Raw genomic sequence first — 26,542 nt, 5'->3', positions numbered from 1 at the left:
TATGTATTTGTTGATTGAATGTATGAATGAACAAATGCCCAAGTGAGCACCTACTCAGTGCTAAAAAATAAAGAAATGCTCAATGAAGGTTCACTGAATTGAAGGAAAGGATGACGGAAAGGCCAAGGGGGCATCTGTGGAGTCATTAAAAGGGGTACTGAACTGACACAGACACAAGGCAAATAGCAAAAGGGTGATGCTCCATTCCCCACAGGAAACCCAGGAAGCCCAGTCAGGTCCATGCTTCCAAGCCCCTGGGTCACTGGTGGGTCTCACTCACAGAAGTGGGTCAGGGACAGCAGCCTCTGCCCCCTGCAGCAATGTGACGTGGGAATACCCGCCAGAGGAAGGAAGAAGGCATCAGGGGGGCCTGAGGGCTGATTGTTTTTGGGACAGTGGGGGGCAGGGAAGGAGAGTGTTCCAATGCCATGGGCACAGGCTGCAAAAGGGCAAGTGCAGCGGTTATGCGGAAGCACGTAGCTGGGGACCTACCCAGCCTGGGTGGGGAAGGGGGGACAACTCCCAGAAAGTGACCTGAAGGGGGAGGGCTGGAGAGGAGAGCAGGTCAGGGCGGGTTCGGCATGTGAAGAGGGAAGAGGTGCGGAAGGCCGTGAAAGGTCCTTAGCAGTAACACAGTCCGATTTGGCCTTTCTAGAAAGATCCCTCTGGCAGAAGTTCAGAGGAAGGGAGATGCAGGGAGACTAGTTGGAGGCTGCAGTGGTTGTCCAGGAGAGAGGTGCCAATGACTAGGGTGGTGGCAGAGCGATGGAGAGATGAAATGCACTCAAGGGATGGTAAAGAAGAACGGACAGAATGGGAGCATTAAATAGAATTGTGGCCACATCTTCCAGGGACTTCCTGAGATGTCCCTGAGCTCTCGATATAGGTTTTGCTCTCTCAAGGTGCTCAGGTCGCTGCAAGCCATGAGCAGGTGGGGTTAGGGAGGATGGGGCCCCCCTCTCCCATCCTCCCCCACCATTTCCCACCACCCGGCTCAGGTTCACTTCCCAGAAGCCCCCTGTTATGGGTTGAATTGTGTCCCCCCAAAAGATATGCTGAAGTCTTACTGTGAATGTGACCTTGTTTGGAAATAGGGTCTTGGCAGATGTAATCAAGTTAAGATGAGGTCACTAGGGTGGGCCCTAATCCAACACACCTGGTGTCCTTGTAAGAGGTGGGGGGGGAAATAGAGACACAGGAGGGGAGAAGCCATGTGATGACAGAGGCAAAGGCTGAAGAGGCGCAGCTGCAAGCCACGGACACCCAGGGCTACCAGGACGCAGAAGAGCCTCCTTCTGGGACCGTGAGACGAGGCATTTCTGTTGTTTAAGCTACACAGTCTGCGGCACTGTGCTACGGCCGCCTAGCCAACTAGTGCAGATCTGCTCCCTTACTCTTCCCGGCCTCCCGGCTCAGCCGTCCGTAGTCTTCCAACAGGTAGAATCAGCCTTGATCAGAGACACACCCCCTTGAGGCCCGTCCCCCGGCCGGCAGAGCCTTCCAGAACCTGACGGTGCATGCTCGCCAAGTCTTAGGCTTTGCCGTTTTGCCGACTGACTGGCAGGTCCTGGATGCTCAGGGTACCTGGGACACACAGACGGCTCCTTGCCAGGTAGCCCTGCTCTGAGAGTCTGCTCTCAAGCCGGGGACGTGGGAGGCGTCAAACCAGCTCTGCCCGCCCAGGATCCCAGGAGAATCCATTCTGTCCTCTGAACTCTCCACCAGGACCTGGCGTCAACCCACCTTCTTCCACAGACGTGTTCCCCAGAAGGATGTGTTCTCCGTGGCCCCGGGAGAGCACCACGCCCAGACTGCGGGAGAGCAGAGCAGCGTGCTCACCGCCCGCGCCGCCCCCACCCGCTCCCTCGTCCCTCCTCCCGCGCTCTGCACCCCGCGGCGGGCACAACACGCTCTTGTTCTGCCCTGGCCTCGGGGGTTGTCCCCTCCAGAACTGAGGCAGCGTTTCTACTGTTTCATCAGCCCTTGTTCCTGAGAAGGACCTTGGAAATTCTATAGGCCATGAGCTCCCCCAGCCCCCGTTTTAATCAAGACACACGGTGACCTCTCAGGGACCCCGGGTCTCACAGGGTCCTACCAACAGCCTCATCCTTTTTGGCCTGGGGAGTCCCCAGTGCCTCCCTGTCTCTCCTGGTGACACATGGCTTTTGAACCTTCCCTAAACGTCTGAGCCACCCAGGGAGCTGTGAAAGATGCTGGCGCCTGGGCCGCCCGGGAGCTCTGGGTCAGCTGCTCTGGAAGGGGCCTGGGCATTGGCTGCTTTCCATACTCCTCAGGGGTTCTCCTGAGCAGTCAGGGCCCGGAACCCCTTCACTGAGGAACGAGGTAATTCAGAGATAAAGGCTCTCTGTTTCCTAATCTGCATAGTGCTTAGAGTTGAATATTTACACAGTTGGAAGGAACCTAAGAGATCTTCAAGTTTGATTTTTCATCTTACAATTGCATTGTTTTAAAAGTTTTAAGTAGATTATCTCATTTAATCCTCACAGTACTGCCAAGAAGCTGCTACTATTATTACCCCCATTTTAAAGAGGAGACATCTAAGGCACAGAGAGATTAAGTAGCTTGACTAAGGTTACACAGCCTGTAAGTGGTGGAGTTGGGGTTCAAGCCCTAGAAGTTTGGCTCCAGAACCTGCACACTAGGCTACACTGGCAAAGCAGGTCTAGACACCAAATTTCCTGAATGCAGACGTGGATCTTTTTCTACTCTGAGTTGTTGGTAGTCTTGCTCCCCCCACCCCTCCCCCTGCCAACAAAAACAGGCCCCTCACCTGAAAGGAGTGTCGCTGATGTCCGTGAAGAAGTAGTCATTGGCCAGGAAAAGGGCTCTCCTCTGAAAGACCAGAAAGGACAAGGGCTGGCTGGAGACGAGCACCTGCCCATGCCACCTGCCTGCCCCCACAAAGCCCTCATGGTCTCGTCACCTCTGTGCACTTCCCTCCCTTCTCACCAGCTCGACGATCACCACACGCCTCGTCTTGTTGACACCCAGGGGCACATCACCCCCAGGCCCAGCAGAAGGCAGCCCTGGGGGTTGCCTGGACTAAAGGACCAAGGCCGAGACCTGCGCTGTCCCACACAGTGGCCACTAGCCACATGCGGTCGTTGAGCACTTGAGGTGTGCAACTGGGGAAGGGACTTTTCAAAGTTTAGTCAATGGGAGTTTAGATTTCCATTGTGGCTGGAGACTGCTGTGTTTGGACAGTGCAGTGTTGACAGTGACTCTAGGGTTCGGATGGGACCAGAGAGGAGGCTGCCAGTTTGTACTCAAAGCTTCTGGAGCTCATATGTGCACGACCTCCCCACGACCTTCTCCTGTCTTCAGTGTGGCCGAGGGAGCGTTGGGGGCACCGACCCTCCACTAAACCCTTCCCAGGGCCAAGTCACCCTTCACAACTTCTTTTTCCTTTCAAAGCTGCCATCTTTTGGGTGTTGGATTTGTATGGGCTAGGGCACCAGATGGTGCAGACAGTGGCTGAGGGCATGGGCTGGGCGTCGGACGGCTGGATTTAAGCCCGGCTCGGCTGCTGATGAGCTGTGTGCTCTGGGGTGAGTTACTTCACTTTTCTAGGCATCAGTGTTCTCACCTGTAAATCAGGATTAACAATGGCATCGCCTACATCAGCTTGCTGTGAGGGTGTGAGTGTGGTTTAATGCACGTGGGTGGGCATAGGGAAGAGCAGTATTTGCTCTGGGCTCTGAAGCTCTATGGATTGTCCTATTGGCAGACACAAGCATACATCACTGGGAAAGCCACATGTGGTAATTGGCACAGGGGCTGTTCAAATCACCTTCACGTCTCTCCGTCTTTTCTTCTTCCATTTTGGAAATTGGAGAAGACGTTGGAAGGGACGCAGGGTGAGAGGGTAGCAAAAAGATGTTTTCTATAGGAAACCGCCTTTAGACCAAACCCAAGTGAATGATTCTCTAGCACCGGCCTCATCCCATGTGATGCCCTCCCACCTCGCCTGCTTCAGTCAGATCCTCTCTCCAATTTCTCTCCTCACAGTAGTCATGGGCAGTTGGGAGCCAGCAAGGGCGGTGATGGCCTTCGGAGCCCCATGCTCCAAGGTGGGGCTGATTTGAGTGTCGGATTTGGGGGCCGTCTTTTAAATTTTTCCGTTTTTTCAAATTAAAGAAAAAGGCAAAATAGTCCGATCTTGAGAGTACCATTCCATTAGTTTTGATAGACATATACAGCCACATAATTACCTTCCCCAATCAAGATATGCAATGTTTGCATCCTCTAAAATCTCTGTTTCCTTCCAGTCATTCCCGCCCCGCCCCTCCATGGGCGAACTGTGTTCTGAATTCTATCATGGAACGGTTTTGCCTGTTCTTATGGTATGTATTCTTTTGCGTCTGACTTCTTTTGCTTAACGTAATGTCTGTGCGATCCATCTACGTTGTTGAGTGTGCAGGAGTGTTTCTCTTTCTATTGCCGAGTGGTACTCCAATGTGAGGATGCACTAGTTTTCCTTTACATTCACGTGTCAGTGGGCATCCAGGGTGTTTCCAGATTGGGGCTTATAATGAACAAAGCTGCTATAATATCCTTGAACAAGTCTTCTTGTGGACGTATGTTTTCATTCTCTTAATAAATACTTACGAATGGAATTGCTGGGTTGTATGCTAAATGTATGTTTGCCTATAAAGGCAAACTGCCAACAATTTTCCAAAGTCATTTTATTATACTTCCACTGGCAATGTACAAGTTCCAATTTCTCTATATCTTTGCCAGAATTTGGTGTTATCAGTCTTTTAAATTTTAGCCATCATAGAGGGTGTGAAATAGAATGTCATTGTAGTTTTAGTTTGCATTTCCCTGATGACTAAGGATGGTAAGCATATTTTCCCATGCTTGTTGGCCACGTGTGCATCTTCATTTGTGAAGTGTCTGCTCAAGCATTTTGCCCGTTTTTTACTGGGTTGTTAGTCATTTTGTTAGTAATCTGTAGGAGTTCTTTATGTATTCTGCATAAAGTTCGTACCTTGCTTTTTAAATTTTCTTAACGGTGCCTTTGATGAGCAGAACCTTTGCTTTTGAAGAAATCCAATTTATCAAATTTTATTTTATGTTTAGTGCTTTTGGTTTTTTGTCTAAGAAATCTTTGCACAAGCTCAGGTTGTGAAGACCTTTCTCTTATGTTTTCCTGTAGAAGCCTATAGTTCCAGCTTTTACGTTGAGGGCTGGGATCCATCTCAAATTAATTTGTGTGTGTGGTGTGAGATATGGCTCAGCATTTATTTTTTTCACACGTTTCTTCAGTTGTTCCAGCACTATTTCTCAAAAAGATTTTTCTTTCTCCGTTACTTGCCAAGGCGTCCTTATTGAAAATCAGTTGGCAATATGTGAATTTATTTCCGGATTCTCTACCCCTTTGTCTATTGCTATATCAATACCACTCTGCTTGCTTACTGGAGCTTTCTAGTTAGTTTTGAAATCAGGTGGTGGGGATCATCCAAATTAGTTCTTTTTCAAGGTAGTTTTGGCCATTTTAGGTTCTTTGCATTTTCCTGTAAATTTTAGAATCAGCTTCTTCTGTTTACTTTCTTCTCCTGTATCTAGAAGAAGTCTATGCAAATTTTGCTTGGGATTGCGTTGGACCTGTAGATCAGTTTGGGGAGAACAGACATGTGAGCAATATTGACCTTACAATCCAGAAGCATGGTTACAGCTTTCTACTTGTTTAGTTTTTCTTTGACATTCTTCCTGCGGTGTTACAGAGTTTTCAGTGTAGTGTCATATATGTCTTTGTTAAATTTATTCTTAAAACTTTTATGTTTTTATTTTATTTTATGTATTTTACATTGTTTGATGCTATTGAACTTAGAACTTAAAAATAATTTCATTTTCCAATTGTTTTCTGCTATATGTGGAAATACAATTGGTTTTAATAATATTGACCTTGTGCTCTGTGAATTTGCTAAATTTGTCTATTAGTTCTAGTAGTTGTTTTGCAGATCTTGGCATTTTCTACATAAACAATCACTTTGTCTGGGAATGAGGACAGTTTTATGTCTTTCTGTCTAATTTTTGTGCCTTTTATTTTATTTCATTGCTTTATTGCAAGGGTAGGTCCTTGCAAGGTCCAGTGAGATGTTGAACAGAAGTGGTAAAAGCAGACATTCTGCCCTTGTTCACAGTCTTAGGGAGAAAGTGTTCAATATTTTACCATTAAAAGTTAGTTTTTTCATCGATGACTTTTATCAGATTGAAGCGGTTTCCTTCTGTTCTCAGTGACATTTTGTCAAACGTTCTTTCAGCATCCATTGAAATGACCGTGTGGTGTTTCTCCTTTATTCTGTTACTGTAGTGAATTCGATTGATTGATTGAGTTTTTTCAGTGTCAGATAGCCTTACATTCTTGAGATAAACCCACCATGTGCCGTCGTTGCCATACCTCTTACACTTGCGTACATTATAAACCTTACAGTACAATGTCAAAATTTTTACTTTAGTCAGTCGTCTTTTTGAGAAGTTAAAAAGAATAAGTGAAGTCTTATATTAACCCACATATTTACCATTTTTAGTGCTGTTCATTTCTCCGTGTATGGAAACTCAGATCTGAGTATTCATCTGTGTCTTTTTTTTTTTTTTTTAAAGATTGGTACCTGAGCTGACATCTGTTGCCAGTCTCCTTTTTTTTCTTCTTCTTCTCCCCAAAGCCCCCCAGGACATAGTTGTATATTCTAGCTGCTGCTATGTGGGACACCGCCTCAGCATGGCCTGATGAGCGTGCTAGGTCCCCGCCCAGGATCCGAACTGGTGAAACCCCAGGCCGCCGAAGTGGAGCGTGCGAATTTGACCACTCGGCCTCGGGGCCGGCCCCCATCTGTGTCATTGTTCTTCAGCCTAAAGAACTTCCTTCAGCATTTCTTGTAGTGCAGGTTGGACGGTGATGAATGCTTTTCTATTTTATCAGAAAACATCTTTACTTCACCTCTTTTTGGAAGGATATTTTCTCTCTATATAGAAATTTGGGTTGACAGGTTTTTCTTCTTTTGGCATCTTAAAAATATTATTTTGTTGTTTTTGGTGAGAAGTCAGCCATCATCTATTATTGTTTTCCTCTTGCTCCTTTAAGATTTTCCCCTTGTCTTTGCTTTTTCGGCAGGTGCACCGTGGTGCGCCAAGGCATGGTTTTCTTTTGATCCTGATTGCGGTTTGCTGAGATTCCTACCTCTGTTGGTTGATGGTTTTCACCATATTCAGGACATTTTTGGCACTATTTTTCAAATTCTTTCTGCTCCATTCCTTCTGGAACTCCAAGGGCATATGTTAGACCACAGGTAACAGGGATAATTTTTTTTCAAAAGTTTCTTTCTCTTCTTCAGATTGGATAATTTCTATTCATCTATCTTCGAGTTCACTGTCTCTCTTTTTTCTCCAAGCTGCTGTTAAGCCTACCCAGTAAAAATTGCATTTCAGATGTTGTACTCTTTAGTTTTAGAATTTCCATTTGGTTCTTATGGTGGTTTTATATTGGGTCAAATTAACTAAGCTAGTACTGCATTTCTGGACTCATTTCCCTGTATGGTTCCATGTTAGGGTTGGCCAGAAGAGAAGTTTGCATGAGGTCATAAGGCAGAAGAGAAGTAGCAGCCACTTTACTGAAGTGTATCTGCAGCTGCAGCTTGCTCTCATCTGTTGTCTTACCTTCTTGGCATGGGGCAGCAGCCAGAATCAAAGCTCGCTCAGCTGCCACTGGATCTCTTCCTTTGGTTTCTCTGAGATCTGAGCCCAGTGAGTGGGCAGCTCCATGTGAAGGGCACTGGCTCCTTCTGTAGGTCACCCACATCATCGTGTTTGGAGGTAGTGAGAGACAGATGTGGCTTTTAGTTTGTCCTTGTGGGTTCCTGTTTTTTCTCATGGGATCTAGGTTATCCTTGCTTTTCCCCACATCTCATCCAGCTTCCCTTCTCAGCTGCTGGCCCTGCTGCCCTACGATGACGTCAACCTCACCACTAGATGCCGAGACGCCAGCCTTCTGTAGACTTCTTCACCAGCGCCCACAATTTCATAAGGTCTAACCCGTAGAATAAAACCCTATATTAATATCACTTGTAGTGGTTCTGCTTGTTTGGTCAAATCCTAACCACTTCTCTGCTGAGATTCTCCTAGTCGCTCACTGTGACCGTCTTTTCCTTTAATTCCTTGTGCATATTTCTCATATCTGCTTTAAAGTCCTTCTTTTAATTCTAATAGCTGGGTCATCGGTGGGTCAGTTTCTAAGACTGTTTTTTCTCTTAACCATGCATCACATTTTCCTGTTTCTTTGTGTGTCTTATAATTTTTATTGTACTGGCTATTGTGAAGAATGGGTTGTAGATACTTTGCCTTCCTCTGAAGAGTGATGATTTTTGTCTTAACCAGCAGGTAAAAGATTGGCTGATCACCTTGAGTCTGTGGAGGCTTAGATTTACATTTTTGTTAGGGTGAGTCTGTTTCAATGTTGTCTTTAAGTCTGGGGTGTATCCCTTGGTCTTGGTCATAGTCTTTACTCCTAAAGTGTAGCTCTTCTGTGTTTCAAAGGAACTCCTGAGGTGTTTACCAAGCCTCTCCAGCTTGGTGTGACTTAGACTTTCAATTGTCCCCACTACCATAGGCAGTAGCTGAAATCCTTGTTCTGAATTTCATCTTTCCAATTGTTGCTTTCTACTGGGTACTTCGAGTCTCCCTGTGTGTTTGCAGTTTGGAGGGAAGCCTAGAATTTGAGAGGACTTTGTATACATACGTTGGGGCTGGCACACCTGTAGATCCATTTCTAGAGTCCCTCCCCTCATTTTTGGGCACTCTGGGAGCCCAGATTCTGTTCTCTGATGCCTCAAGATGGTAACTACAGCTTTCTGCTTGAATTCTAGCTGTTCCATTCCAAATGAACTGGGGCGTGCCCTTCAGGGAACAAACCACGTAAACGTGTATCTCACCCAGTGTAGTTCTCTTGATTCAAGGGTTGAAACCCCTTCGATCCTTGTTTCTGACGGCTTTTAGTCTATTTTGCATGGCTTTAAATGTTTGTTTTTCTATTTTGTCAAGGTTTATAATTGTTATCTACCGGAGGGTTAGTCTAATGCAAGCTACTCCCTCACGACTGGAATCAGAACTTTGAGAACTTTAAGGTGAAGCAAAAGGAAGAAAGAAGGAGAGAAAGAGAAGGTGTCCCTGAACCCTGTTAGGAGAAAGAGAGCTGGAGAGGTTTGGAAGGTGAGTAAAGAGGTGTAGGAACAATCTCCCCTTTTAATAGATCGCCTACCTTTGCCAGAAAAAAAAGGAGTGTGTGTGTATGTGTGTGTGTGTGTGTGTGAGAGAGAGAGAGAGAGAGAGAGAGAGAGAGAGAGAGGCTGAGAGAGAGAGAGAGAGAAAGAGGGAGAGAGAGAAAGAGGGAGAAAGAGAAGAGAATGAGAGAGTGCCACAGAGCACTGTGATGTCACCTCCCCAAACCCAGAGCACAGGGATTAGAAGGCACTGGAGGAATACGGGGGAAGCTGCTCTAACTGCCGTGCCAGCTGCTGGTGTGTGCGTGTGTGTACACCCTGTGCACCCAAGTCAGCACCCGAAGGCTAGTACAGAACACGCTGTCTACCGCTCTCCCTCGTTCATTGCCAATTATTTGTTCTAAACCATCAAACAATGCGAAAATGATAAAAAGGGTCCTGGAGAAGATTCTCCAGGATACTTTGATTTTCTGGTTTGTTCTTTTAAACATGTCCCAGGATATCTGACCAGGATGGTACTGATGGGTTAGAAATTATGATGCCTGTTACTGGTCCACATTTTGGGGCAAACAGCCTGCCATCCAGGCGTGCAGGCCAAAGCTGGACTGCTTACAAGTTTGATATCCTACCTGTCAGCCCAGAGTGTGTTGTTACTGCCTTTGGAATTAGTTGCACACATTTAAACATAAGGATTCCTAAATGGCTCCTTTAGACAGCCCGTGCGCCCTCCAGTCCTCCACAGCTCCCAGCACCCCAGTACCAAGGCTTGTCTGCTCCCCTCACTCACATTTCTGAACACGGCCTATCTGGCCCTAAAAGTTTTTGAGTTTGTGAGTCCTGCTCTAAATTATGCTGGGGTTGCTCCTACTGTCCTTGGTAATGCCACCATTGTTGCCTGTCTGGACTTTAGGGGAGATGGAGAAAGGTCTGGATTGATCTGTGGAAAATAAGGATGCCTGTAAAATCCCCTGGAGAAAACAACAAAACAGGTTATCAGCTGCCAGGAGGATGGCTGGAATGCTAACAGATATTCCCACAATGCTTTAAAAAAGCCTCCCTTGGCCTAGACCTGAAGAGTGTTTCTACTGAGGAACAAGCTTGTCAGGTGAAGGGCACCACTGGGATAGCCTGGCAGGCAAGAAAACCACGGGACCGAATGTGACTGTTGAAAAAGGAGGACACGTAGGGGAGACAGAGCGGGTGGTAGTGAACAAAATGTAGCAACATCGGGGGAGAAGCATCACAGTGGATCAGAGCCGTGAGAGGCTGGACCCCTCCGTATGGCTTTTATCCCACCACAGCGTCCTACACACGGTCCAGGCACGGTAGCTTCCGGGCGTGAGAGTAAAGAGATGAACAATTAAAGAGGGCCGAGTATGATACAATGGGGAAGATGGAGAGGAGAAGGCAAGGACTTTCAAAGATGGAATAGATATGCTGTTCTGAAGACACTCCTGGGAATCTCTAAGGCTGGTGAGTGAGTTAAGAACTCAGGGCCAGTCCTACAGAAAGGCCTTATACAATAATGGCTAAAAGTGTGTGGTGTAGAATCAGACACTTGTGGGCTTTGCAATTCATCATCTAGGCAACCCTGGGCAAGTTTTGCCTCTGAATTTCCTCATCTGTAAATGGGGATAGGCTAGTACCTGCATCATAGGGTTGTAAGTGTTAACTGAGTGGATACTTATAAAGAGCTTAGTCTAGTTTCTCATAAATGTTAGCTGCCATTATTATTGCAATTACTATTATTATTACTAGTAGCAGGAGTAAGGCATGAACACCTGTGTGTTATGACACACCCATCACGGTCACAATCATGACCACTGTCACCCTACTTCTTTCTGTTAAAGCACCCACGTGCCAGGAAGCCTTTGCTAAATGGTAAATTTAACCTGCGTGGCTTATTAGCAGCGATGACAAATTTCGAAGGAATAGGCAGAGGTTTTGGGAGAAGTTTGGACTGCTTGGATCTGGTGAGGGTTCTCCCTTGGTAGCTTTGGGACATGTGAAGGCAGCAGGAGAACGCTGGGCACTGAGAGGAAAGATGGGAAGACAAACCACACCGGCTGCATCCGCTGTCTGAATCTGATAAAGTACAGCCACGCCCAAACGTCCTGAAGATGCTGTGTGCCAAGTGCAGGTTAAATTTTTCACTATAGCGTGAAAACAAGTCCTACCTTAAATGCTCTGGCAGGGCCGGGCTAGCTGAAGGCTCCTTTGTGCATGTGAGTAGGAGTCTGGTTAGGGTAAAGGCAGAGGTGTGTGGAAGAAACCTCCCCTTTTTTGGATCAGGAGAAGGAGCTGCTGCCCTTGCATCACTGCTATTGCCTAGTCTGCCTAAAGGAGGCCCTTCTCAGCCCAGAGCTTATAAAGGGCAAGCAGACACTGGTCCCAGTGAAAATCAGCGCATGCGTCTAAAAGGAATGCAATGAATTGCTTTTCCTTCCTCGTGCTTTCTTGTTTGGCTTCCACGGAGGTCTGTGTTTGTGGAAGAACTTGGGTCTAATTGTTGCAGACAGATGCCCGTGTTCTTTTAGCTGAGGCAGATGGGCAACAGGAGGAGGAGGTGGGGGTGGCTTTTAGGGAGGAGGTGACATTTGTAAATATGTCAAGGGACATTGCAAATTCCGTATGAATGCATTGGAACCTTTTAAATGAGAAGATGAAATGATTTTTTATATCATCATTATGTGCTTGTCTGTGAAGACGAGTTGTATCAGTGAGGGCATCGATTCTTGATTGTCTGTGGTTACAGTAGATGAAAATCAGCTACGGGGAATAGCAATTATTTTCCACTTTTCCCGATATATCATGTTTTACAAGAGCTGCTAATAATTTGCAAAATCAACTGTTGCTTTTCCCCTTTCCATCATAAACAACAAAAGGGCCAGATAGCAGGTAGCCTAAGGAAGAAAGAAGAGCTGTAAGTGACTCGGGCTAACCCGCTGCCCCGCTCAGTAGCTTCCGAAGAGCAAGCACTGACGTGTGTGGTGGCTCATCGGCCAGATGCCTCCCTGGGGCTGACGCGCACTGGCATGTGCCCTCCAATCCAGCTCTCTGCGCTGCAGCAAGCATTCAAGTCTTAAGCTCTAATCAGGTAAGTCCAAGTCCCTTGTCACCACCCCAAAGCTCAACTAACTGTGATGCTGCCTCCTGGGACCAGACCCTGACTCTCTCCAGCAACTTACCCCTTTGTCCAGCGGAACCTTCACGTCCAAAGAGAGAGAGCCTGTTTCCCCATTGATCATGGCTGCTCTCAGCTTCAAGAGGAAAGATAACAGCGTTAGTTCCTTGGCTTGCACTGGGGTGGAGGGCACTGGGCTTTACTGACCAGATTGGAGGTGATGCCAAGGGATGCTTTTGGTTTTCCCTTTTTTCTCTGAGCAGAATACTGGGAGGACCCATAGACCTAATCTGGGTTCCCTTTAGCTTGTAACTCTGAACATTCACAAGATAATCCTCCAACATGGACTGATGCATGAGGGCACATAGTGTCATATTACTGAGACAATTTCCTCTAGGATGAGCTACTAACACCAAAAGCCAGACTAAAACATCACTAGAACTCAAACTCTGTAGCTTATAGACATGACCTCATTCAGCCTCAGTAATCCTTATGATTCAGGAAGACATGGTTGTATTTTTAAAGTTGTTGAAAGAATTGCCCATTATAGAAGTTGCTTCTGGCTTGGGCTTGGAAAGGCTCTGTCTGAGAGGAATAGAGTGATTTAAGAGCTTACAGCCACGCAGCTGACCCGTGCATTGGCTGTCGAGCCAAAGCAGACTCACGATTTCCGCTCGGTCCTCCCACTCCACTTCAGAGAGATCCACGCTGTTGTAGTTAGGCTTGGGCTTCAGTTTCTTTCCCTCTCTGTACTGGAACGGGCAGGTCAGGAAGAGAAACACAAGGTCAGCACAAGGGCCTGCTCAAGTTTCATCTCGTCTCTAAAGCCTCTCAGGTATACCCATAAAATCAAGGTTATCTGGCCACGCTTCTGCCCGAGGCAGAGCTTCCCTTGCCAGCGCTTGTGACAGGTGCTCTGTGGGTCTGAGTGTTGTCCTCGTGATGGGGAGCCTCTACTTTGCAGTCAGCTCGTCACAGCTACGGACAGCTCTCCCCTCCAGGAAGCGCCTCCTCACACCGAGCTGAAGTCGGTCTCCCTGTGACTTTACCCGTTGGTCTTGGTTCTTTCTGGAGCTACACAGAACGTCCTCCACCTGACAACCCTTGAGATTTTCAAAGGTGCTTGTCACTCCTAAGACTTCGCTTCTTCAAGCTAGACATTTCCAGTTTGCAGATGCCTCGGCTCCCTTGGAAAATGCTTTCCTTTGCCAATGTCACTCCCAAAACAGAGTGCCCAGGACAAAGTCAGCATTTCAGATGGGGTCTGACTAGTGTGGTGCAAGGTTTGACTTGTATGCACCAAAATATCATAGAGCTCTGACTGCTGCCTCTGATTCTGCTGGACTCCCTGGACGGCTACTCTGCCCCGGCAGCTCAAATGGAGTTTTCAGTCAATGGAATCCCCTTGGCCTTCCTCATGTGATGCACTGTTAAATTACGTCTTCATAATCTTATACTTGAGCATCAAGTATTTTGCAGAGCTTTCCATGCATCCCCAATATGTTTCAGCCCATTGTTTTAGAAGAATACCTTCTGAATACTAATTTTCTCACTTGTATTAGCCATACCTTCCAGACTTTGTGGCATCTGCCTTCTGTGTTTTCATCTTGTTGATAGACTTTCTGAATGAGGTAGAGCCAAGGACAGCCAGATTCTGCAGTGCCTAATAAAGACCTCCCTCCAGCTTGACACAGAGCCATTAGTCAACACTCTTTGAATGTTATTATTATTTTCTGGTCCTGACTTCTCACTCTCTCTCTGTTTCTGTCTCTTTCTCTGATGCTAAGACAGATATCATCAAGTTAGCCACTATTAGGCATTCCCAGGTTAAGTTTAGCAAGCTTATGAAAAGAGGAAAGAGGATAGTTTTATCATCAGGTAAGTTAAGAATTTAATCAGAGGGTCTACTTTTTAGCAGAATGGGGCCCCTGCAGATGCTCGAATGGCTGAAGTCCTCTATCACTGTGTATCTTGCTTCTGCCAGGTTTTTTCCCCCCAAGAAAGTATCCTTATTCTTGCCTGGCCACGAGATGTGTAGTATAACTGCCACAACAGTGTCCCCCTCTCATCCTTCTCTTTTTCTCCTCACTCACGCTTGGATGACGTTCCCATCCTTGGCCTTATTGATGTCCATACTCGTGACAAACAGCACTGACCTGCTGTCTTTTACACTAGATGTGTTTTTTTTGAGTGACGTGTGACATTCTTCATTCATTACCATTTCCTAATTCCTGATGATACCTGAAAGATCATCTTTAGCTCCTCTAATTAAAACCAAAATTCTACTTGTTAATTATCCTACTTGAGCACTGACATAGAAAGATTTCAGGCCAAAACTATGCCTCTTGACCCTCTTTCAATTTATTACTAGGCATATCCTCTATTATTTTTCGTTTTTTTAACTCTACTAGTGTTTTCCGTAATGTCTATCATAAATTAATAGTGCTTTCCTTAGGAATCTCGTTATGTTGGGTTTACTGTATCTTTCGTTATGTAATAATGTTCTGCCTGGTATTATTCTCTAATTGTTTCATTTGTGTAGGTCTATTTGTGTGTCGTCTATTTCCTTAATTAAACTATAACTTCTGTTTATAGTATTCTTCAGAGCATTATAAGAGTAGGTACACGGTAGGTCCACAATATGAATTGATTGGTTGAAGCCTTGTGTTCTTCCAGATTACATAGATGGAGACAGATAGGTTTCTGATCAGTGCCCCGTATTTGTACAAGTCAGCGCCAGGATCACATATTTATTATTTCTCTAGTGAGTAATTTTGTTGGCACTGGGGCTGCCCCCAACAGAACCCACTGGTATAGGTCAATGACCCATTATAGGAGCAGATACTTGCCCAGCAGAGTCTGAATTGGGAAGACAGAGTGGTTTCCAGTGTGCTCTGATCTCTCTCTTCTCAGAACCCCTATATTTTGCCCTAAATAGCTCAGTCAGTTGCCTTGTGGACACTCAGTATCTGTCTAAACTAAATGGAATGGAATGTGGCTTAGACTGATCTCTCCAAGTGGCATCTGGGACAGACGAGCCCCTGAATAGGTTCTCGGAAAGGTGCTCTGCTAGCCACTGTCCTCAGGTGCCATCTTCCATTCAGCGTGAGTCTGGCAGAGGGAAAAGGGCTAAATTCCTCTAGGACTTTAACTTCCCTTTCTCCACTGCCCCCAACAATCACACTGAGAGGTGTGGCCATTATCGCCATGAACAGTGGCCAATGCCATGACCAGAGGCAGCAGGGAGCCCTTAGCCCGGGAGGCAGAATTTTTAGATAAAAATGATGCAACTGTCTCTTGGCCATTGGTTGTATAGTTAAATGCATTTGGAAATGTCCTCAGCCCCTGTATCAGGACGGAGGGAGCTAGGAAGGAGGGATGAGCGCTTGGGAACACATCCTAAGACAAACTGTGAGGAGCCTCAGCTCTGCTGCCTCCCGCCATGAGATTCCTCCCCTGACATTTTTATTAACTCGACAGTGTTCACACCCCCTGGGGTGGGCCCCTGGAGTTGATACCACTGTCAGACTCCAAGAGGGAGTGTAGAGCAACAGAGGCAGTGACAGGAGCGTACGGCTATGTCCTACAGAGAAAACTGCTTACTTCACTGCATCCTCTCCAGACGGTTCATCAATTTGTCCATGTATTTTTGCCTTGTCTCTCCCGCTAGATTATAAGCAATTTCAAACCAGGGACTACGCCTTAATTTTTTTCTCATATTACCCATTGGGTTCTTAAATGGAGCCAAATTTAACTGTTTTATGAATTACCCCCAAATCCCGTATACTTAGGATTCCAAGGCAAATAAGATCTTTACCTACCAGGGGTCGGAGGTCAGGATGTGAGAGGATGTAGCCATTGTTAGTATTCAAAAAGGCATATCCATGCACTCCGAGCTGCCAAAGACAGGGGTTGGGGGGCATTAGACTTGTTGCGTGTATTGGAGAACTGGACTTGGGAAGGGGTTGGGGACCACAGGATGGTTAAAGATGGCAGCTCACAGCAGTGAGTTTTTCACATAGCAATATAACTGAGCAAGTGCCGTGCTTCCAGCTACTAATTTGGAATTCCTTTCCAAATTCTGCCTTTACGGCAACCATAACAATACCAATCACCACCTGGCCTCTTTCCCACCACACACTCCAGGTGCTTTGATGGGATCATCTCACTTACTCCCAAAACAGGACTGCACGGCATGGCAGAGCAGATTGAGAAACTGAGGCACCAGGAAGGGAAAGAACTTGCTAAAGGCCACAAAGCAACGCAGTGCTGGTGGTGACAAAGGGTCCCAGGAGTCCAAGCCACTGTTCCCATGCTCGGTGCCTGCACTTCTCCAGGGGTGGGATGGCGGGGCCCTGGCCTGCACGGGGCTTAGCTGCACTGCCTGCAGAGGGGCTCCTGAGCCTGGTGGGGTGGCTCCTTGGCTGCCTGTGAACCCTGCTCAGGCTCCTGACCCAGGCTCACCTTGTACCGTGGCGCCAGCTTCATCAGCTCTCTCAGGGCCACATCAGAGCCCACCACACCCAGGAGAATGCCATGGGATCGCTGGAAGGAGAAACACCAGGGTCGGGGGAGACCTGGCTTCCCCGTGCACAGGGCCCGACTGGACCCTCTGCCTTCTCAGAGCCCAGGAGGGGCCTCATGTGGTCCTTCCTCTGCAGTTAGATTTTAGGCTGAGCTCCCTGGGAAAAAATCTAGAACCTCCCAGAAGATGCCCTGGGAGTAATCGCAGCTACTGGGAAGATTAATGTCCAGTATTAATATTTAAGTTGTAATATTTAAATGAAATACAAAGTTGAATGAAATATTAATTTTCATAGCAGAGGCTGACGTATCAGAATCCGAGGGACTCTTCTCTGCGGGCGCCCTGAAACACACAGGCCTGTCGGGAAACCTTTCCTGACCAGATGAGGATGCAAAGCTCGCCAGAGGACTTTACGAACAAGTTAGAGACTGCCCGCCCTGGTGGGTGAAGTGTGGTGTTGCAGGAAGGCTGGGAGGCAGCCCCTCGAGCCCTGTATCCCTGAAGCAGTGGCCCCAAGCGCAGAGCAGCGGGACGCCCCCAGGCTGGTGAGCAGAATCACTGGGGGAGCTTTGGGAAGTACCGACCCCCACCCCACCCCTCACCCCAACCCCTCCCGACCAAGAGGTTCTGATGTGGCTCCTCAGGCATAGCGCCTGGAATCTGCATTTACAGCCTTCCCAAGGTGGATCTGACGCCCAGCCAAGTCAAGAAGCACTGGTCTAAAGATGCCGGCCGGTGGCCCCAAGTTCTGATCCCTGCTGCAGCTTCTCAGGGAGTGGCCTCTCACCGTTTCGTTCTTCTTGCTGAAGACTGGCATGGCCACGGTGGTGAGGAGCATCACGTTCTGTGCCTGCGAGGTGAGAAGCTGTCAGGAAAGAAAGAGCAAAGGACGGAGGGCTCAGAGGCCACAGTGCAGAGGACCCACAGTCGCTGATGCCAACTACGACTCAGTGTCATCACCCAATGGGAGGAAGAAACCCCAAACAAGGTTTCCCTTCTCTGCAAAAGGATTGCTGGCAGAAATGCTGGAGGAGAGAGGTGGGCTGGAGAGGGGGACAGGCTGATGTCACTTAGCAAGGAAAGTCCCAAGCTGGGGAGAGTCTCGGCACCCCAGAGCCCGGCACCCAGCTCCCAAGCATGCTCACTGAGCCCTCTGGTCTTGGCCACACCAAGGATGAGCGCGAACTCACGGAACAGGCCCATCCCTGCATGCCCAGAAACAAAGAGGTTTAGCACAGCAAGAGCTTTTCCAGAAATCTCTGCTGCGGACCCAAGGTTGGCACAAAATGCAGCCCAGGCCACTTAAGAGGGAAAGGGACATTGACACAGAGCCACCCGCAAACACAGCACATGTGTGAGGAACCACAGTGCAAGGGCAGGCCTTGGTGCACTTGTCGCTGGCCTGGGGGTCACCCCTAACACACACAGGGCACAGACCCACCACTCGGAACGCCAGAGCCGGATCACTCCTGGCCTCCGAGATGGCCCTCCTCCAGGACTGCTGCATCTCACTGTGCCAGCTCCTTCAGCGCCCTTGGAGGGGGCTTCCCACGCGCACCCCGCTTTATCAGAAGGGAGGCCCTGAGGAGCACTGTGTGCAGGTGTGTGTGAGAAGGCCAACCTTCATCAGGACCCGCTAAAGGGGGCCGCTGAGCCACGGAAGCCCACAGCAGGCTTTACGGAGAGTGGAGAACATTTGTTTAAATTGAGTGCATTTGACGTTTAACATTGTATAAATTTACGGTGTACGACATGTTGCTTTTCTACATTAATATACTGTAATATAATTGCCTTTGTAGTGATATTTATCATATAACATAATTATAGGACAATATTGTTTCTATGCATTAGACATTAACCATCAAGTCTCTTTCCCCTTCCTCATCTGACTTTTCAATTTAGAGTTCAGAAGTAAGGTTTTCTGAAAGTGAGTAGTTTCAGTTGACTAGAGTTCCACTAGCCACTTGGACCAGGAGAGTGCTGGCCAAAGGGACAGCAGGAAACGGTCTGAGTTCCTGATGACCAGGGAGCTCCTCATCAGCTCTGGGCCAGCCACTTCTAGACTTCTTTTACCTGAGAGAGAAATACACTTCTCTCTTACTTAAGTCACTATTTTCAGGTCTCTCTTAATCCCCGTCTGACACGTCATCATTGAAGCAGGTGGCTGTGTATGCGATGTGATTTGAAAAGTGCCAGGCAGGTCCCTCTTGCCCAAAAACATCTCGTCTCATCTCAACATTCTACCTTTGATGTCTTCCCTTTGTGTAAGTCATTGCCGCCTACAGGCAGTCTCTCTGACAGTGCAGGGGCCCAGGAAGGGGACACTTGATGAAGCTATAGTGTCTCGAACTACTGGTCAGACTCCTTTCTTCCCGTAAAGGTGGGAAGCAGGACTATGAGGGAGGTGAAGACAACGGGAAGGAGGCAGGACAAGTCTGGAGCAGAGGAGCTCCACAGAGGGCGGCCCCGCAGGTCTGCTCACGGGGTTTCTGGGCCTTTGGGGCAGCATAGAGGCAGTGGACCTGCTAGTGGGCTGAGAGTGCCCACCTGCTTCACAACCTTTCCTGAGGAGGTGCTCTGCTCACCCCTCTCTTGGCCCAGGAAGTCACCTCTGACTCCCTGGGGTCCCCAGCTCTGGAGGGGGTCAGGGCCCCACCTTGCTGTCCATGTAGGCTTCCGTCCAGGTGATGTCATGGTCGTGGTTGATGACCATGGGGCGGCTGAGGACGTGCAGGTACTCCATCACGTTCTCCTGGGCGTCTGCCAGCGTGGAGACCTGTGTGTAGTAGCCTGGCGGTGGGGAAGGGCCACATGGTTGTGGGATGCTCGGTGTTCCTCTTGGAACCCCTTTGCAGGACCCACACCCTCTCCCCCAGCTGCTCATGGCTCACATCGGGGCCCCTCACTGAGAACTGCTCTGGGCCACCAGGAGCTGCTTCCTACAGGGCTATCTGTTTCCCAGGGGACAGCTGGAGGCCAGTGGCGCTGATGTTGGCTACAAAGGCCCAGACCCTGTCTCAACTTGGGAGAACTCTGAGGGGCCCTCCCCGCTCCAGAGCTGCCATGGGAGCAGCAAGGCCTCAATTGCAAGGGCCTTGTGGGTCAGCTTCCCCCTCTTGCAAGACTGCCCTCCTCACTTCCTTACAGGGCTGTCTTCCAGGAGCTCTCCCGCCCGCAGGCAGCTCTGTCTCAGGGTCCATTTCAGTGAGCCCCGTCTAAGACAGCAGTTCGAAACCCCCCACCTCCTTCCTCTGACCACTGTCCTTCCTCAGTTACGGGGAGGGTGCCACAGCCTCTTCACTGTAGCCATGGCGAGATTTAAAAGAGTGGATGGTTTACAAGGCAATGGATGATGTAGCACATTTACCTCTCTGTCTTGTTGCTCATCACCTCCCACAAAACATTCACTCCACACTCCAGTAAAATGGAACAGCTGTCAGTTCTCAGCGTGCTTCTTATCTCAGACCCTTTGACCATGCTATTCCTTCTGTCTGCAACTCCCTTCCCTGTGCTCTATGTCTGGCTGACTCCTACCAGTCCTTTATGTCTCAGCTTGCACACCCCCTCCTTCAGGAAGCCTTCCCTGCCACCCCTAAGTGGGGAAGAGCCTCTCCCAGTGCTGTCCCAGCTCTCTGTGCAGTCAGAGCCCCCAGTGCACCTCGGATGATATGGTCATTGATGGCTCCCCTGTTTTTCCCCCTGCGGACAGTAGCAAGAGCAAGACTGAGTCTGTCTCCACCACAGCTGACTCCCCAGCGCCTGGACATGTTGTCAGGCACACGGTAGATTTTGGCTTAATTAATTTTGGTTGGATCAAGAGGGCCTGAGACGGCACCATGAGGCCCAGGGCTTGGCTTCTGGCCAGAGACAGAGACAACTGTTAGCACACAGATCGATGTCCTAAAGAAAATGATGACCCTCTGCTTTTCGTCTGGGAGCAGAACCAGAGTCAATGGGCATGAGAGAACTTTCATTTAAAATGTGGGTCCCACCCCTGCCTCACTCTGTTTTCTAGATTGCGGTTTGTAAAAGGTTGATTTGGGGAGCCGGCTCTCTCTTCTGCAAACACTGCACAGACGCCCTCTAAGTTTCATTTCAGGTGACTTTATGACTTGGAGCCCCCACAGGAGTAATCGAGCGCTGCCTCGGGCTCTGTGGAGCACTCTACATCGTATCTCGCTTTTTCCAAGTAAGAAGCGGGGCCAGATACTGTCATCCTCGACACAGCGCTGCTCCTCTGCAAGGCCCCAGGCAGAAGCTACCAGTCTGCAGCTCGGGCCAGGTGGGTAACGCGTCCCACCGTGCTCAGGCGCTCTGCTCTAGACACCTACCTTTGTTATTGCACGCGATCCACCTCATGCGGTCAGCGAAAGTCACTTCTCTCCCGATGAGGTAAGTGAAAACTCGGACCTAATGCACAGGACGCAGATTGACTCAGCAGCCGTGGTTCCCGGCCGTGAGTGGGTCAACAGGTCGTCTCTGAGTCTTAGGTGTCAGGCCCAGCGCTCTGCTGTCTTTGGATGCTCCACTCTCACCCTGTTGGACTAGAAAGGACCCCGAGGGCCAGGCAGCAGCAGGACTTGGGGGGGCCATGGGACTTGGGGCAGACACAGGATGGAGGTCATAGTCCGCAGTTTCCACGTCTCACCGCCACCTTCCGTTCTCTCATCTGAGCCCTCTCACAGGAGCCCCTGTGCCCAGGGCCACCATGTTTATGTGGCACCAACTGGGGACATGCTCTCGGAATTTACTAATGGGGCTAATGAGGCAGAGCACTTGAACTCAGAGCAGGCCTGCTTTTCTGGGCCATCCCATCCACGGCAGTGCAAGAACATCCCCTTGGACCCTTCGCCTCCCCTCTCGCCCCCAGCAGAAGTAACCTTGCGGTCGGGCCAGTTATACTTCTCAAACACAGGCTCGTAGTCCTCCACGGCCCCGTCGGAGATCAGCATGATGGCCTGGTTGCAGAGGCTTCCTTGCCTGGCCTCTTGGAACTGTGTGGGGAAGGGGGGGCGCCATGACTACCGGCCATGAACTGCCCCTCCCGGGACCTCCACCTTGTCTCCTAACGGCTTCACTCATCCTGGGCTTCGTCAGGTGTGGGTACCTGATTCAGGATCTGGAAGGCTTCAGTCAGGGCTTGGTTCACGACCCCCACACCTTTGACCATCAGCTCATCCACCAGCTGTTTGAAATGCTGTCATGGGTAAGAAATTAGAGGAAGGTCAGTCAGTCAAGTGGGCCAGGAAAGCTTCATCTTTAGTCTTGATTTCTGAGGCCGTTTACAGCTATTTTCCCAGAAGGACATGATTGCAGGCTCCATCTTCCCATGACCCAGCTAATTTCACGGCTGGACCCCTACAACAGACATTTCTCAAACACCCTCAAGATAAACCAAGAGAGTGAGTGGCTCAGTGCAAATCCATCCCCACTGCCGGCAGGAAACACCCAATGTGAGCCCAACCAGAGCGGGAGGACCGTCCAGGCCAACACCCAGCTGCCCAGGTCCCAGCATCCTCAGCATCCCAGCCCTTTACCCCAAGGTGGGAATTTCACAGCAGAAACTGCAGGGGCCACCAGGGGCTCTAGGGACCCACTAGGGGCTTGGCTTCAAGCGGAAGCCAAGCCCAAATTCCCCAGTCACAGAGGGAAGGATCTGTGACACGCAAACTCAAACTTTTTTTTAAAAAAAGAAGCCACATCCTCTCCTCCTTGGCCTTTGAAAAGGACTCAACCCAATGGGTTTCAATTTCTCTCCCTTTCGGGAAGCTTCTCATGAAGACTGACATAGTGGAAAGGCCCACAGAGGAGGCAAAGGGGGAAACTGAGGCCTGGATAATCCACAGAGGGAAAAACTAGTTCTGAATAAGCAAGCTTCCCCTCAGACGGAAGGTCTCTTTGCTTGCTGTTTGCTCGGGCAACTGCAGACCTGCTTTGCCCCTGTTCCAAGTGCCATGCGAATAAGTAGAAGGGGCCATCAGGGGTCTGCACAGACAGCTTCCCACCATCCCAACCAGGGCAGGGGCTCAGAAGCACAGGCCCTGATGGACACTCACCTCGCGGTTGTCACGATCTGCCTGGACAAGGATCCCTCTAAAGCAAGGCTCGATGTAGTGGATGTGGTCACTGTACTGGTTCCGAGAGGGGAGAACAGACGGTCAGCGTGGAAAGTCAAGCCCAGGGACGAAGCTCAGGCAACTTTCAGGGTGTCAGGATTGGGGTCACCGAGGCACATATCCAATATTATTTTGGGTTACCCCATGCTTTGGGCAATTTTTCTGAGTGGAGAGAAGGGAGTAGAGACAACAGCAGGACCTTAACTCTAAAACCTCCCCTCAAATCCTGGGCTCGGGCCTTTTCTCAGGTGCTGGCTGAGTGGCGTCCACCTCATGGAGCACACAGAGAACCAGAATTTTCCAAGAGAATTCCTTCGGTCTCTGCCTCCAAGACCAGACAGAGTGCCTTCAATGGGAATTCCAGAGCCTTCCCTGTGCAGACCCCTCCCTAAAGCACGGGTCTGAAGATTAGAAACTTGTGCTTTTTTTTCTCTTTGCTCTTAATTTACGGAGAAGGTCCTTTAGCTATCAACAGGGGATGGGAGTGGGAAGAAAAACAAATTATTACTGCCCCCTTTTTCTTAATCACTCCACTTCCCCACAGTTAAAATTCGAATCTTGAAGGCGTCCTTAATCTACTTCTGCTTAAATAAGAGAGGGAGAGAAGGGGAGGTGGTGGGGGAGTCACGGTAGAACTGCATGTGTGTTCTGGGGGGAACGTTGGGGTGTTGTGGGAGAAACAATGGGAGTGAATGCTTCCCCTAATTGCTACCCCCAACCAGCTGGAGAAGCCGGGTGGAGCCTGAGCGAGGGCTAGTGGGAGGGCGGAGCAGGAGCACGCTCCCACCCTTGTGGAGGCCAGGACCTGTGCTTGTGGCTGCCCTGTTGCTGCTGCAGGTTGGGCCCAGGGATGGCGAGGAGATTGAGGTAGGGAGGGAGGAGTCCAGGAGTGATGCAGGTGCGTAAGCAACGTGGGCCTCAGGGGGCAGCTCAAGGACAAAGGGGCTATTCTCACAGCTCCAGGATGACCGTTTTGAAGTTAGACCATCTTGCCTTGGTATTTCTTTACTAGACAAGTAAATCGCACTCAAGATGAGTGAAACAGGCTGGTTGGTGGTGGAGTTTTCGATCAGGTGGCCTTCAAAATGATGCGCCCAAGGTGGCTGTCAACTCTGCCTCCTTGGAGGGCTGCACTGGCTCGCTCTTTCATCCCATTTTAAAGCATTCTCCTAACTTGTCTCTCTCATTTCTTTCTGCGTTATCCCTCCTCTTATTGCCTTTCCAGGTGCAGGTGCAGCCTGCCTCAGGAAGAGCTGCTCTAAAAGCAGGACCAGGGTCTGCTGGCCCCTTTCCAGGCCTTCGCCCCTACTTCCCCCTTTCTCTTGATGGGTCCGGATTTGGGTGGGATGAGGCAGTAGGGAAACTGGGACTTTTGTAAAGCAGAAGCCAGGGGTCACTCATCCCACAGCAGAGTGGGGAGGCTGTTCCAGTGATGGGTGCCAGTCAAGAGCACATGATGGGGATTAGCTATGTATTTACTCGGGGCCAGTGGTGCTTGATCTTTCTTAGGCCTCGGACTCATCTGATGAAATTGATGAAATCTATGGACTCAGAAAAGTGGGCATACACATTTTATATATAATTTCAGGAACTTTATGGACCTCTTAAAGCCCAGCCTTGGTCAGACCCTAGGTTAGGAGCCCCAGTTTTGGAGGAGAGAATCCTTCTACAGTATGAAGCGTCAAAGTGATTGTAACTATACAACATCCTAGCGCAGGCAGAAGGAAGTTTTTTTCTAGAACAAGTGAGACTCTTCTAGAACAGGAAGGCACACTTACTGCGATGATATTAACAAAGTCATTCTCTCCCAGCGTGTCCAAAATGGTGGTGATGGTGTGCTTGGCAATGGTCATGCGCAGCCCCTTCATGCTACCGCTCGTGTCCACCACAATCACTATGTCCTTGGGAGAAGTAGCGGCTTGTATGTACCTTCAGCAGAGAGAGAGGGGCAGGCCAACAATGGGGAAACCAAAGCCAGCACAACCACCTGACCAAGCATCTCCACTTATGTCTAGTCAGATTCTGGCTCAGGTACATTCAAAGCGCAGTCCATGCCCCAGTGATGCCAGGACTCACGACGTCCCATAGCCACTCAGCATAGTTCTGAAACCATTTTGGGGGCAATAGCTGTGAATGCGCCCATCTAATGGGCCTGTCAGGTGGGAGAAAGGTCAAGCGCCAGTGGTAACCTTTCTCCTCTTTCTTTTATACCAGCTGACAGCCCGGAGTGGCTGGCAGCAGGAAGGGAGAGAGCTGGATTCCACCCTCAGATTCTGTTGCAAATCTGTCAGAGGAGGGGTTTTGGGGGAGAGGAGAGCCTGGTAGAGGGTTGAGTTGGAGACAGGTCGATGTCTTGGAAGGAGGTTTGGGTCAGGAAAGACAGTCCTGGAGCAAGGCAGCTGTGGGGGGAAGGGAGGAATGCAGTTGGCAACTCTTCCAACTCTCGTATTGGGTTAAGGTGCTACACACCTGAGATCCTCGGATGGGGGTACAGGGCAGGGACTAGAGGAGAAGCAGCAAAAGCCAAGGCGATATGAGAGAATCTAGCACCAGAGACATCTCCCCTGGGAGCTCTTACCAGCCGCGGTTCCGGCAGTCGAAGGCAATGACCCCGTTCTCATCAGGCGTCCACTTGATGCCTGGGGAGGAGAAGGCTGGTTCTTTCACCAGCTCAGAGAGGCCACTCCAGAGCCCCTGGCTGGGTGCTGACATCCGGGGTGGCCACAACCCCGGAGCAGGCCCAGCTGAGGACCTGGGCAACAGCATGTAGGACCATAAGATGACTCCCTGTAAACTGAGGCAGCAGGCAAAGAGGGTGGCAGCTTATGGGGGGACACTCACCACCCAAACCGCCCAGACTGAGTTAGAGTTACTTTCACAGGTGGGCTCTCCACGCGTGCTATGTGGGACTCATCGAGTTAGGAAGGGGAAGCCTCAGGGAGGTGGGACTTTTAACATCCGTTACCATCCAGCAGTGCAGGGACAAAGTGGAGGGAGAGCCAGGCACTCTGACTTCAGCCCACCTGCCTCCAGTCAGGGTAAGCTCCTTAGTGCTCACAATCCTCCTGTTGGCTCTAAGACCGTAAGCCCCTTGAGTTAGGGATTCCCAGTAGCCAGCACAGCGTCTGACACAGCACCCAGCAGAGATGATGTTCCATAAATGCTTTTGACATGAAGGAAAGAATGAACGGATGCGGATGAAAGGTCCTGCCTTGACTCACCAGCAGGGCGCTGGGGCAGATTTTGTCCTATGCGTCTAAACAACAAACTCGGATAAATGCACTCAAAGCACAGATAACATTGACGTGATCCACCATAGAATCTCTATATGAAAAGGCTTTAATGAGGAGGAAGAGTGGATTCAAAAGAAGATTAAAAATAACAGGTAAATTGTAATACAGTGTGTCTGGGCTAGAATAAAAATTGTGGCAATATCATGAATGTCTAGAAGCTCCAAGGGACCTTCGTGTTCCACAGCAGCTGGACTTGAGATGAGATGTGCCCTTTGAGGCATTGCTGGTCTCTCAAAGTAGGAGGG

General features: G+C 49.3%; 1 protein-coding gene across 1 annotated transcript in view; it reads right to left on the bottom strand.

The window, feature by feature from the left end:
- Positions 1–26,542, bottom strand: part of CACNA2D4 (calcium voltage-gated channel auxiliary subunit alpha2delta 4) — a 105,415-nt gene that overhangs the window by 60,756 nt on the left and 18,117 nt on the right. Inside the window, exons 7-20 of the mRNA XM_070620353.1 lie at positions 25,583–25,643; positions 24,783–24,933; positions 22,945–23,019; positions 21,996–22,085; positions 21,769–21,882; positions 21,220–21,298; positions 19,545–19,678; positions 17,676–17,753; positions 16,828–16,908; positions 16,185–16,259; positions 13,029–13,115; positions 12,428–12,499; positions 2,792–2,853; positions 1,744–1,811 (exon numbers count right to left, since the gene is read on the bottom strand). Coding sequence (XP_070476454.1) covers positions 1,744–1,811; positions 2,792–2,853; positions 12,428–12,499; positions 13,029–13,115; positions 16,185–16,259; positions 16,828–16,908; positions 17,676–17,753; positions 19,545–19,678; positions 21,220–21,298; positions 21,769–21,882; positions 21,996–22,085; positions 22,945–23,019; positions 24,783–24,933; positions 25,583–25,643 — 1,227 coding nt within the window. The remainder of the gene's footprint in view (positions 1–1,743; positions 1,812–2,791; positions 2,854–12,427; positions 12,500–13,028; positions 13,116–16,184; positions 16,260–16,827; positions 16,909–17,675; positions 17,754–19,544; positions 19,679–21,219; positions 21,299–21,768; positions 21,883–21,995; positions 22,086–22,944; positions 23,020–24,782; positions 24,934–25,582; positions 25,644–26,542) is intronic.

This window comes from Equus przewalskii, chromosome 5 (genome assembly GCF_037783145.1).
Source record: "Equus przewalskii isolate Varuska chromosome 5, EquPr2, whole genome shotgun sequence".
Lineage (NCBI taxonomy): Eukaryota > Metazoa > Chordata > Mammalia > Perissodactyla > Equidae > Equus > Equus przewalskii.
The sequence above is the reverse complement of the archived record's forward strand: the minus strand, read 5'-3'. Positions and strand labels throughout refer to the sequence as shown.